The sequence below is a fragment of the Phocoena phocoena genome, chromosome 1 (genome assembly GCF_963924675.1).
Source record: "Phocoena phocoena chromosome 1, mPhoPho1.1, whole genome shotgun sequence".
Lineage (NCBI taxonomy): Eukaryota > Metazoa > Chordata > Mammalia > Artiodactyla > Phocoenidae > Phocoena > Phocoena phocoena.
This window is the reverse complement of record NC_089219.1, coordinates 28913596-28926232: the sequence shown is the minus strand read 5'-3', so window position 1 is coordinate 28926232 and position 12637 is coordinate 28913596. Positions and strand designations below refer to the sequence as shown.

Here is a 12637-nt window from a genome sequence, read left to right as displayed (position 1 = left end):
GGGCTCTGCTGGGCGGCGAAGGAGTCAGAGCTGAGAGGGGACCGAGTTCCCCCACCCATTCCCCCGGGGAGACATCTTCCCAGCCCTGCCCTTCCTGCCTGCCCGCAGACGGCCCCTGCTCAAGGAATGGGGCAGGGCCTCCCTCAGTTCTTGGCTGGGGCTCTTCCGGCTGCCCCGCGCGGGACCTCCAGCATAAGACGGTGGGTCCCCTGAAGAGTTTTTGTTTCTCTCCAGGGGAAGGGAGAAGAGGGGGACCATCGAGGTGGCCAGTGGACACCCTGTCAGGACTGCCACCCTAGCAGTGGGGCGGTGGCATCAGGCCTGTCCCTGGCAGGTACAGGCGTGTGGCCCCTCCTTCAGGCTCCCAGGAAGTGCCGACCCCCCTTCACTGCTCAGGCTGCAGCCATGGGGAACGGTGGTTTGTGAGGGGTAGGGGCATGGGTCTGAGGCAGGATGGCAGCTCTTCACGTTCGTCTCCATCCCCCAGGCTGCCCCCACCAGCTCTGGCTCTGTTCCTCATGAGGCCAGCCACCCAGGCCCCTGGGGACCGCCACAGGCGGGCACGAGGCAGGATGGGCAGTCAGCGAACATGAGTAGTCCTCCCTTTCTCTCCTTTCACCTGCTGGGGGAGGGCTGATTTCCTCAGACAAAATTGTAAGGGATCCTTGCCACCCCCAACCCCAGTATCCCCAAGGCAGAGAGCTTCTTGTTTGCCCTCAGAACAAGGTGCACGCAAGCTTGGGGATGAAGGCCACCGCCCGCTTTTTCTTAACAGCCATATGATGGATGTGTGTCGACTACAGGGGTTAGTCTCCTCTCCTTCACCCTCTGGTTCCAATTTCCTGTCCTAGGCAGGATTAGGGCCCAGGAGGATGAGGCCCTGAGAAAAAGGGTGCCAACAGGCCCCTTTGGAATGAGTTGGATGTTTCTGCCATTTTCCCCAATCAGAGCTCCACCCTGCAGGAAACAGGGGCTGCCCTCAGCCCCTAGTTCAAGCCGAGTGGATAGAGCTGAGGACCCAGCGTGAACCTGCTCCAGCTCTGGCCCATGCCAGCCTTCCTTCCCATGTTGAGGAAGGAGACTGGCCACTGACTTCTTTTTTTTTCTTTTTTTAACATCTTATTGGAGTATAATTGCTTTACAATGGTGTGTTAGTTTCTGCTGTGTAACAAAATGAATCAGCTATACATATACATATGTTCCCATCTCTCTTCCCTCTTGCATCTCCCTCCCTCCCACCCTCCCTATCCCACCACTCTAGGTGGTCACAAAGCACCGAGCTGATCTCCCTGTGCTATGCAGCTGCTTCTCACTAGCTATCTATTTTACGTTTGGTAGTGTATATATATATGTCCATGCCACTCTCTCACTTCATCCCAGCTTACCCTTCCCCACCCCCCCATGTCCTCAAGTCCATTCTCTAGTAGGCCTGCGTCTTTATTCCCGTCCTGCCCCTGGGTTCTTCATGCCACTGACTCCCGACTTGTTACTCTGTGGCTCCTCAGGCCCATCGCCTGGCCACAACTTCTCCAAACAAAGCAGACCGTTTACTTGCTTTAACTTTCAAAAGGAGAGACAAAAACCCAAATCTGCCCAAGTGGCACTTCAAGAGCAGGTTGTGGCTACGGTTCCTGGTGGGTTTCTTATTCATCGGCACCCACGGGTACTAAGTCTCAAATCGTACCTCGTGGAGCCATCTGCTCAGCCTCCTTCCTGGGTCAAAGCCACTGCCATCTGACCTGTTAGGGAGGCTTCTGTCGGGCGGAAATGCATCAGGTCCTAGTGGGAGCCCAGAGCCCTGAGGAGGGTACAGGGAGCCAAAAAAAAAAAAAAAAAATGCTGTTTCACAGAACTGAGTTTCTGCTAAATGACATTCCTGAAGCCTTTGGGGAGAGGTGGGTGGTGCTTCCGAAATATTTATGGGATTTCCAGGTGTCCACTTAACTGACTAGCTTTGATAAACTATGTCAGGTTTTAACAGTGAAAACTACATCACCTTGTGCATTTTTATATTGATTCCTTTTTTTTTTTTTTTTAAGATTAAGGTTTAAATGTTTTCCGTTAGTAATTTCATTTCTAACCTGGTATAGGAGCTTAGTTCTCTACATACCTATTATGTACCCTGTGTCACAGAAGATTCGGGGAAAAATGCACTTGGGAATCAAAGAAAATGGGACTTCTTTTTGAAAAGAAAAACAACGGTATTGACTGTATTGACACAATCTCAATAAAGCCTGTTGAATAAACAGCACTGTGCTGAAACTGACATTGATTCAGAGGTGTCTTGAGCCTCTGGATTTCATAAAGCACCCAGGGAGCTCTCTGGGGCTCTTACCCTGCACCCTCTCAAGGAGCGTGCATTCCTCCCAGCCAGGGGTTCTGTCACCACCGCATCAGAAATGCTTGATTCTCTGAAGCTGCCCGAGGCTCTGCACCAAGTAAATGCCAAGAGGCATTTTAAGAAAGCAAAGTGAGGCAGTGGCTGGAGCTAAGGGAGACGGATCAAGCTTCCCTGGAACATTCCTGCAAGCTCTCAAGGGTAGTGGAGCATGACAGCTGGCTCAGGATCCCAAGGGTCAAGTTTCAACATCTGATACAAATTATGAATGAAATCAGGAATCTTTGCTCCTGTGGGCGGGGCTAGTGCCAGGCCCAACGCTGAAGGCAGGGCCAGGGGAGCTGTCCTGGGAGAAAGCACTGCCCCATAACTTGCCGTACTCTGGGAATCTGGACAGCAGACCTGAGACCAACCTGTGCTCTGAAAAATCCTGTTGTTTTCCCCAGCCTGGAAGATCCCCATCTTGGCTGAAAGCAGGCCTGTCCGACAGTCCTGAAACCTCAGGCTAGCTGCAGAGCTGGGCACGCGTCTCTCTCCACCGAGGCTGGAATATCCCTCAAGTTTGAGGGGAGGTGCCTCCTCCATTTCGATTTTCCTTTCTTCAGAATGGATGGTGTGCAGAACTTCCCAGCAGGTCAAGGCCTTTGACTGAGGCCCAAGATGCAGAACGAGGCCCGGCCTTCACCTGAGGTGATGTGCCCCCCTCACACAAAGGTCAGCGGTCCCGTGATAACACGGTCCCCTCTGCATCCTCCTACAGTGTTCTGGTTCCTGGCTGGGCCTGGGTTCTATCTGGGGAGCAACCTATGAAGCCAGGCTCTGAGAGCAGGAAAATCTGGCTTGTTCCTGCCCGCTGCCTGGGCTGCTGTGAGGGATCTCCACCAGGACAAAGCACCAAACCATGCCTGCTCTGCTTTTCGTGGCTGAACAGCTGGAGGAATATGCATCCACAAGCCAGCAGCTTGGGTCCCTGGCTCCTAGGAGAGTGAGGCCCAGGCACAGAAGGGTGAGGGGGGAAGAATCCATTCAGGGCAGAGGAGAAACACAGGAAACAGTGGTGGGATTTAAAGAACTGTTTATTGCTCTGTAACTTCGTCGGGAAGCTGTTAACAAGACCCATGACAGCCAAGGGCCAGGTGTGCATCTAGATCAGCTAGATTCACGTGTCCACCTCCTGATCCGTATAAACTTGGCGCTTGGGGGCCCTGTGCAGTCAAAGGCAGGCATCCTGGCAAACTGGTTAAATCCCAACAAGGAGAAACGATGCCACAGATCACTTCCACCTCCCCAAATCCCATGTCCTAGATAATAAAGGAAAACACCACAAGTACTGCTCCAAAACAAAACCTGCCCCGGTCCCTTATGTCTGACTCAGGAGCACCAAGGCTCTGCAGAAGCCAGGAACCCAGCACCAGAAGGCACCCGTCCCTCCCTCGCTGTTCAGTGACCTCCCCAGAGGAGTCCCCAGCCCCAAGGGTGCACTCCGGCCACACTGCAGGAAGGTCGAGGCAGGGAGCCAAGCCTAAGGGAGCCCAGGGTTTCCGATCCGAGCTGTAGTTGGTCCTGCTGGGTATGGCGGAGCTGTGGCCCTCACAGATTCTTCTGGAAGACCCGGTGCAGGCTCTGGGCCAGGACGTCAGTCTCCTCATAGCCCTCACAGCTTTGCTGCCAGCTCTCTGGCACCTGTTCCATGCCATAGTAGGCGCCAGCAATGGCCCCGGCCATGGTGGCAATGGTGTCTGTGTCCCCACCAAGCGAGATGGAGTAGATGAGAGTCCTCTGGAGGCTGTTGAAGGCAGAGGGGATCTCGGGGTCGGGCTCCATGCAGCGCAGGAAGCAATAGATGGCGGTGGGCACAGACTCAAAGGCAGCGATGCCGTTCCCTGTGGGGAAGCCAGGTTATGGGAACTTGAGCCACCCCCCTTCCCGAGCCCCACACGTCCCCAGGCTTCCTGCCACCTGCCACAAGTCAGCTTCAAGCTGGGCTGCGACTAAGAGCACAGGCTCTGGAGTCAGGCTACCTGGGTTCAAATCCCGGCTCGCCGACCTACTGGCTGTGTGATTGCTGTATGCTGGGTTCAGCTCCTCATGTAGAGAGTGAATAAAGTTAGGAATTCTCGCAGGGCTGGTGCGAGGGTGAAATGACATCCTAGAGGTAAAGCATTCTGCATAGTGCCCAGAACACAGTAAAAGTACTATCACCATTAGCTGTAAAAAACCAGCGGCCGGCTGCCATCTCTGGGATGTTTATCTTTAAGGCTGAGGGTACTGTTGCCCTAGAACAAGAAGGCGCTGTGCTCGCAGCCTGCCAAAGACCCTGCGGAACGTGGCTCTGCTGTCTCAGCAACCCTGGCAAAGGTGTGACGGCAGCAGGCGTGACTCCAGGCACCCCTCCCACTCCTGAGCCCAAGACTGACCCTGAAGGATGACGGGTGGGGGACTACCCACCTAGCTCGGACACCACCTCCTCTCTGGTCACTGAGTCCTGCTCTAGAAGCTCCCCAATCTTCTTCAGTCGGCTGGAGTATGGACGCTCCTCCATGCCCAACCTGTGGGTTGGGGGCGAGATTTCAGGGAGGTCGGAGCCAGCAGGGTGGAGAAGGCAGGAAGGGGAAGGGCTGCATGGGAGGGCGAGGCAGGGACGTGGGCATCTGACACTTAAGCACGGGTGTCAGGGCAAGAAGTGGGAAGGGCGAGGTGTGAGCCACCCGGTTTGTTCTCTGGGACCCGAAGAGCCCTGAGGCACAGCCAAGGCAAAGGGCTTCTTCCCACCCCTCTTAGGGCCTGCAATGAAAGGAAGGTTTCAGCTTGAGGCAGGGCCACCCCACCAGCATGCACGTGCACAGACGCGCCTCCAGCCCGCATACTCACTCCCGGGCATCTGACACAGACTGGGCATCACTCTCCAGCTCCTCCATGTGGCCCAGGAGTTGTTCAAGGAAGTGCTCACTGGACGACTCACCCTGCAAAGCCAGGTGCACAGCCAGGGCCTGCAGGATGGCACCGTTGTAACCCAGGGAGGAGGCGTGTGTCAGCTGGGCCGAGAGCCGGGCAAACTAGGGCAAAGGTGAGGGAGGCAAAGACCTGCTGTCACAGCACCCAAGCTGCAGAGGGAGGGAGGGACGAGAGTGTCCAGAAGGCAGCCAGCCCTAACTACCTTCTGCACATCCTGGACACTGCTATAGGCCAGGGAGATGCCGGCCACCCGCATGGCGCCCCCGTTGCCGTAGGAGCCTTTGCCATTAAACTGGGCCCGGGCAGGCTCGAAGACATCACGGCACTTGGGGCTCAGGAGCTTCCTGAAGACGGTGATCACTCCAGCACCATAACCCCGGTCAGGGTCTTTCTTGTACTCCTGCGCAAACCTAGGGGAGAGAAGGGGACAGCGTAATGATCTAAGAGATGCCTGCCAGGGTTGGGAGAGAAGAAACCTGGCTGGTTTGGGAAAAGAGGAATCCTTGGGGACCTCAGGAGCCTGTGCCAGCGGTGCTGTCACTTCTAGCTTGGGAAGCTGCAGCTGCCCTAGGGAGAGTGCCCTGTGGCGGGGTGTGCGGGGAGGGTGTCCCGACATGCACAGATGTCACTGCTCTGGTCACTCTGCCCACCTGGTTTGCTTCGCCCCAGGACCACTGCCCTCACCTGTGCGCCATGTCCACCTCGTCGAAGGCCCCCTTGGCCAGCAGGGACTGCGCCAGCGCCCTGGCCATGGCCGTGTCGTCCGTGTAGCACAATGTTTCTGCAGGGACAGGGCGGGGGGCGGAGACCGAGCTGCAGGGCTCGCGGGTGGCGGCTTTGGCCTCCCGCTCACTCCTTTTATCTACTACTGCCAGAAGGCCTCAAGTCAGCCTCTCACTCCCATCCAGCTTCCAGGGCTCTGAGTCAGTCACATGCCCTGCTGATTTCTGGAGGAAAACCTTCCACCCCTTCTGGCTGCCATCACTGCATCTCCAGTCTTAATGGACCTGCTTTGGGCCTCTCAAATCTCCTGCATATTCCCCACCCTCCAGCCCAACCTATATGTGCAGCCAGGAAGGGTAGAATATCACTTTCCTCATCTCACTCTCCTGCTCGAATGGCTGTCTGCTGCCTTCAGGATGAGGTCCAAACTCACTGCCTTGGCCATTTGAAGCCCGCCCTTCCTCACCCATCTTATATCCCACTGCTCCAATCCACATCCTCAGAAGCAATCCTGGAGGCTGGGTCAAGTCCTTCCCACCTGGGGCTGCTCCCCCGCCCTCCTCTGGCCCTGTCTCCTTCCTCTGGGTGCCCGAGTCTACTGCTCTGGCACTTGTAACACACACCATTGGTTACGTGGTAGCTTCTCAAATAGGCTATAAGCCAGCGAGGGCCAAGGACTTGGTTTTATCTGAAGAAGAGACAGTTACAGAGAACAAAGCATACTCCCTAGTGAGCCCCTTCTTATTCCTCACATCTGCCTTCTGCCCTTGCCCCCCATCCCTGCCCTGCTCTGTGTATCCCAAGCACCAACCCTGCCTTCTCCCCTTTCACTCTCAGGAGCCCCCACCCCCTACTTCACCAGGAGGAGAGGCTCACAGGCACCCACTCACAGCCACACTCTCCAGTCTGTCCTCAGAGGGACTGGTTCCTCTTGAAGTGCCCCCCAAGCCCAGTTCCCCAGGGACCTTGCCCTTCCTTTGTCTCCTCAACTCCTCCCTCTGTAATACAGCAGCACCCGGTCTCCCTCTGATCGGTCCCTGCACCCTGCTTTCCCCCAGGAAATCACTTCTCTCCCACTCCCAGTCCAGATGATAGGGGAGGGAGCCAATGCCACCTCCAGCCCAGCCAAACAGCACCCCACTCCCTGTTTCAGCGATGGACGGGTGACATAAGCCAGACCACTGACACTCCATCAGAGACCTCTGCTGATGCCACTGCGAAGAGAAACTTCCTCTGCTGGAGATGCTGAGCTGGGAACTGCTGAGGGCCACCCCGTGGGAAGGGTCTGTTACAGCGAAGCCCACCCAGAAGAACGCAGATCTGAATAAGGAGAGGAACTGAGTCTTGAGGAGATGGCTTGATTTAGCTCTGCTTAAAGCCAGACCTGCCCTGGACTTCTCAGTGATGCCAGCCAATGCATTCTTTTTGCTCAGGCCATTCTGAGTTGGGTTTTCTACCACTTGCACCCAAAGGGTCCTAAAATCTCAACCTAAAATGTCTTCCCCTCATCTTAACATCAAACCAAAAATGAAATTATGAACTGTCCCCCCCCCATCCTGTCTTCACCTCAGCCACAGCTCATCTCTCTCCTTCCCTTCATACCAAACATACTCTTATTTTCTCCTTTTCCATTTCCTCCTAAACCCACTGAAATCTAACTTCCAGGGTTCAACCTTCTACTGAAAATGCTTTTCTAAGTCTAGACTTCCCCCCACTTAACCTCTCTGTAGCCTCACACCAGTAACCAGTGTCTTCATCTTGAAAAAATTTTTTTTTTTTTTGCGGTAGGCGGGCCTCTCACTGTTATGGCCTCTCCCGCCGCGGAGCACACGCGCAGGCTCATCGGCCATGGCTCATGGGCCCAGCCGCTCCGCCGCATGTGGGATCTTCCCGGACCGGGCACGAACCCGTGTCCCCTGCATCGGCAGGCGGCCTCTCAACCACTGCGCCACCAGGGAAGCCCTGAAATTCTTTTCTTGAGTTTTGTGGTTACCCATCTCCTTCTGCTTCTTCTCCTACAAAGTGTTTCCTTCTCTAGCTCCTTTTCCTCCTCCAGGGCTCCGGCTGTGGCCCCTTTTTCTTCCTATTCTACCTGCTCTCCAAGAAGAATCATCCGCAGCCGGGATACTGCGCTGAGATCTGGTGATGAGTTGACTGCACAGGGAGGGAGAGGCAGAGGGGAGAGAGCTTTACAGGCAAAGGGACAGCAGTACATGCAAAGGCCTGAGCTAGAGGAGGCACGAAGCGAGAGGAAGTGCAGCGCAGACAGCAAGGCCAAGGGTGGTATAAGGTGAAACTGGAGACGCAGGCGAGGGCCGGCCATGTAGGGAACATTAAGGAGTTTGGCTATGTCCTAAGGGTAATGGAAAATTACTGCAGAGATTCACGAGGGGAGGCCGCGATAAGATCTGCTTTCAGAAGTGCCCTCCAGCTGCGTGGAGATGGACTGGTGGCCAACTGACTCGGGAGACCCGGGTAAAACGCGTATAATGGGTAAAATCGGCAGGGACTTAAGTATTGGACTAGGCGCAATCTAGGCGTGGCTTGCACGGCTTGGAGGTCTGTGTAGCCAAGCCCCGGGCTGGCGAACGTTCGGGGCGAGACGTGTGAAGACGGGGCTCGGATTTGGACACGCTGAATCCAAGGTGCCCGCGGGTCGTGCTGAGCGGGCCCCTCCGGCCGCTGTCCCCTCCCTGCCTGAGTTCCTCGCGGCTCCCCGGTGCCCAGTGCGCCCGGCCCCGCCCACCTGTCCGCGCGCTCCCCGGCGAGCCGGGGTCCGGCTCCAGGTCCTGGACCCGACGCAGCACTGACGTCAGGTCGACGGTGTCGCGCGCCTCGTAGACGGCGCCCACGCAGTCCCCGAGCAGCGCGCCCGCCAGGCAGCCGCGGAAGCGGGAGAGGGAGCGAGCCGCCCCAGCCCCTCCGCAGCCTGCCGCCGTCATCACCGCAGCCGCCGCCATCCGCGCGTACCAGCCGCCACTTCCGGTGCGGCCCGCGCGCGCCCCACCGCGCGGCTTCCCCGGCCCCACAGCGCCGCCCGGCGGCCCGGAGTCGCAGCTGCCCCGCGGGTGACAAGGGGCGGTCCCGCAGCCCTCGTTTCGATTGGGCCCGGCCTCTGTATTTAGCCCGCGTTTCCCCGACCTGTAAACGGCGTCACAGCCAGGCGGGACGGCCACTAAAGGGTCCCCGAGGGCTGCGCACTGAGCCAGACCTTTGGGCCACTGCCCCCACGGTCGGCCAGCCGTGCCACAGCAGCCCCAGCTCGGGTCATTCAGTCCTGGGCGGCCACCCCCAAGCCCTCCCCATGTCACCCTAGCCCCCTCTGGGCCTCCCCTAGGCGTCAAGAGGGCACGCAAGGGTCCAGCTGGGACAGAGCTGGTTAGAGATCACGGCGCTGGAGCCCAGGGTGCTGGCCTAGCCCAGTGAAGGGCATGGGATTGGGAACATGGAGCTTGAGGGATGATGTTGCCATCTTTGCTCCTCCGTTCACAGGAGAGCCAAGAGCCCTCTCCCCGCTGGCTACATGCAGGGCTAGCAAAGAACCGTCCGGACTGAGAACCCCCGACCTTTATTAGATTCGTTCTCTCCACTGCCCTCCCTCTTTCATTTTCCACCAGCCTTCCCCTCCTCCCTCAGCCCCCTCGCTAGGTTAGCTCCAGCTGGCAGGTTTTGAGTGGACTCAGGGTGCGGTTTGTGGTGCGGGTGAAGGTGTCCACCTCCGGCACAAACTTCTCAGCCGGCATGGTCAGCTTCCGCCGGGTGTCCATGCACTTGGTGTCCAAGAGCATGGAGTTGGTCTTGCAGGCGATGTCAGCCTGCAGCCGGGCCAGATGCTGGTACAGGGCGTCCAGAGCATCCCTGGGAGGAGGGATTAACAGCCCACCACCCCGGGCGTGAGGCTGGGAGGTCAGGGCTGAGCTCACCAGCCTTGAGTCAGGAAGACAGCGGGGGAAGCTGGCAGGCAGCAAGGGACCCCAATGGTGGGAGGTGTCTCCCCGCCCCTCCTGCCCACTCCCCAAACCTACTGTGCCTGCGCCAGCTTCTGCTTCAGAGCAGCAGTGGTGGCCTCTAACTGCTGGGCCTCCTCAGTGAGGCCGCACTGTGCCTGGAGGCAGAGGGGCAGGTTGGGAGTCCAGGTCAGCCACACTGTCCTTCTGTTCACGGGTCTGGGGGCTGCCCTGCGCCAGCACCCCTGCTTCACCAGGGAGTGAGTCATCCTGAGGAACCTTAGCCAGGGGCCCATGCCCCGCTGGGGTGCCCTCGTACCTGGTCCCTGCAGAGTTCCATGTTGGGCCGGTAGGTCCTGGTCTCTAGCCGGGTGTGGCATAGCTTCAGGTTCTGTAACTTTCTGCGCAGATCCTCCTCCAGATGCCGGATGTCCTCCTGCAGCTCGGCAATCTCCTCCAAGGTCTGCAGGGACAGAGTGACTGGTCTCCACCTGGTGCACCCAGTCCGGGGCTTCCTGGCAGGGCATCAGGCTCCTCATCCCACAGCAGGAAGTCCAGGCCCCAGGAGACCAAACGGAGAAGGCTCACATTCTTCTCTTGCCACTTGAGCTCACTGTACACTTTCTCCATCTCCCACAGCCGCTTCCTGAAGGCAAATTCCGTTGCAACCCTCTGGGCTTCCAGTTCGTTGTTGGTCTGAGGACAGAAAGTAGGCAGGGCAAGGGGAGGGTATACGCTCTGGCCAGCTGAGGATGTCGCTCAGGTGAGGGGTGGGATGCCACATGGCTGACAGGGAACAAAAGACAAGGGCTTGAGTGCATGCTGGGGCCATCTCTTAGCCATGGAGGATCGGGGTAGGGGGAGTGGTCAGTCACCTTGGCAATAGTTAGGGCGATGGCCTCCCTCAGCTCTATGGCCCCTTTCATCTCAGCCTCTGCTCGGTTCTTGTTGAACTGACTGCGGTCATCCCACTGCTGGAGTGTGGTGGAGCTGCAGGTGGCAGGAAATAATCAGAATATGGCCTCTGCGGGGAGGAAGAGAGACTGAATGAAATGCCCTTCTTACCCGTTGGGGACACGTGTGGGATTAATCTTCAGAGAGATGTTCGGGGACTTGAGGTTGAGAGAGAAGCAGCCTCTGTCAATGTCCACTGTCTCCATTTTGCCCCGATGGTCAGAGTTGAGCTGCTGTCGGACTTCCTGCAGGAGGCTGGGGACAGAACAGACTGGATCAGGAGCCATACCTCCAAGGCCCTGGAACGCAGCCCCCATGGTACTGAAGGGACAAGGAGGGATGGGAAAGCTGAGGTGACAATGGAGCTGCCGTGGCAGCTGAGACATATATAGGCACAGCTGGATGAGCTCCCCACAGACAAAATTATGGCACCAAGTGCTTGTACACACCCACAGGGCACACTCCAGTAGCTACGCTCTCAAGGCTCACACTCCCAGCAAGTCGGGGTGGCGGCACATGGGCTTCATCTCTCATGCTTCCAATAAACTGATAATGGCTGCCTAGAGCAGGTTCATGAGAAGTATTCTGAGACCACGTCCAGGTGGTGCAAAAAGTACTACGATCAGTGGGTGAGTGGTTTCTGCCATGGGCATGGCAGGGGCAGAAGGCGGCCTGAGAGCCAGTGACTTGTAACCCACGATACACATGTTCTACATTTAAAACACAGCCTTCAGAGGCGGGTGAACGTGCGAATGACGTATCTCTCTCTTACCAGAGCTTCTCAAAGGCCTGGCTGATCTTCTGTTGCAAGGCCTTCTTGGTGGCTTCAGTGACCTCTACCTCTTTGTGCAGCTCTTCCTCCACGGGGTCCTTCACCACATCAATGTCACGCCGACTCTCCCGCAGGGTCAGGCACTCAATGGCCACATCCAGAGGCAGGTTCTTGGCCTGCAGGTTTTGCTCTGCTGACTCCTTCATCTAGAAAAGAGAGGGCACAGGAGGCTGGTGGGGCCATCCGCTGGGAAGCAGCTCTCATCCCCACTTAGGCCAAGTGACTCTGATGGACATGCCACCAAATACCCTGACCCGGAAGAGGGGAGGAAGAGGGAGGTCCTTGCAGGCAGGGTCTCCTGGCACCCTGCCCTGGCTCCCTGCCTGTGTCAGGGCGTCGATCTCAGCATCTAAATCCGTCAGACACTTGTCCAGCATCTCCTTCCACCGGTTGACAGTATCAATCCTCTCTGCCAGTCGAGTCCTATTGTCATGTTCGTCCCAAATGGTCTGGAAGAGACAGAGCCAGATAAAGAGGTTGTCGGGAGTTGGGGGCTATCCCTTTCCCACCCAACTGGGCTCCGGCCCCCAACCTGGTTGTTGGTCTCATTGCAGAGGACCTGGGCCTCCTGGCGGATCTGGTGTGAGGCATCTCGCTGCCGCTCAGCGTTAGTGGACAACAGGTAGCTGTTGGTGTGCCAGTCCGGCAACTGGAAACGTGGACTGGGCTTGACACTCAGGGTGGCCATGGTGCAGGAGCCAAAGGCTCGGGGATCCCAGGCCTGTTCCAAGACACCCACCTCTGCTGGAGGGAGCAAACAAGGCTGCAGGAGACCACTGAGGAAAGCCTTTCCTGGATCAAAGCCCCTCCAAAGGATATACTCCTGTCCGTTTCGCTCCAAGCCCCTTCCTGCTGGAAGCCTGCTTGGAAACAGCACTCCCTACACTC

The 12637-nt window shown here is 57.3% G+C and overlaps 2 protein-coding genes across 2 annotated transcripts; both read right to left on the bottom strand.

Moving 5' to 3' along the window:
* Nucleotides 1-3396: 3396 nt before the first annotated feature.
* Nucleotides 3397-8988, bottom strand: ADPRS (ADP-ribosylserine hydrolase). The gene is made up of 6 exons (XM_065885553.1): nt 8763-8988; nt 5978-6074; nt 5496-5703; nt 5210-5394; nt 4787-4887; nt 3397-4221 (listed from the first exon to the last, which is right to left on the bottom strand). Exons 1-6 carry the CDS (start codon nt 8974-8976, stop codon nt 3929-3931), a joined length of 1098 nt encoding a protein of 365 aa, XP_065741625.1. The 5' UTR covers nt 8977-8988; the 3' UTR covers nt 3397-3928.
* Nucleotides 8989-9660: 672 nt separating this feature from the next.
* On the bottom strand, nt 9661-12437 carry TEKT2 (tektin 2). The gene is made up of 9 exons (XM_065878849.1): nt 12282-12437; nt 12073-12198; nt 11690-11895; nt 11029-11172; nt 10839-10953; nt 10552-10659; nt 10283-10426; nt 10042-10121; nt 9661-9874 (listed from the first exon to the last, which is right to left on the bottom strand). Exons 1-9 carry the CDS (start codon nt 12435-12437, stop codon nt 9661-9663), a joined length of 1293 nt encoding a protein of 430 aa, XP_065734921.1.
* Nucleotides 12438-12637: the final 200 nt, after the last annotated feature.

Excerpts from the sequence above, each read along its gene's own strand:
- ADPRS (XM_065885553.1), bottom strand. The coding sequence starts at position 8,976 with ATGGCGGCGGCTGCGGTGATGACGGCGGCAGGCTGCGGAGGGGCTGGG. Across the intron at positions 5,704-5,977 it reads GAGGTGGACATGGCGCACAG|GTTTGCGCAGGAGTACAAGA; the intron begins GTGAGGGCAGTG and ends TCTCTCCCCTAG. Across the intron at positions 4,888-5,209 it reads TCTGTGTCAGATGCCCGGGA|GTTGGGCATGGAGGAGCGTC; the intron begins GTGAGTATGCGG and ends CCCAACCCACAG.
- TEKT2 (XM_065878849.1), bottom strand. The coding sequence starts at position 12,437 with ATGGCCACCCTGAGTGTCAAGCCCAGTCCACGTTTCCAGTTGCCGGAC. Across the intron at positions 11,896-12,072 it reads AGATCGACGCCCTGACACAG|ATGAAGGAGTCAGCAGAGCA; the intron begins GCAGGGAGCCAG and ends TCTCTTTTCTAG. Across the intron at positions 10,122-10,282 it reads TGGAACTCTGCAGGGACCAG|GCACAGTGCGGCCTCACTGA; the intron begins GTACGAGGGCAC and ends CTCTGCCTCCAG.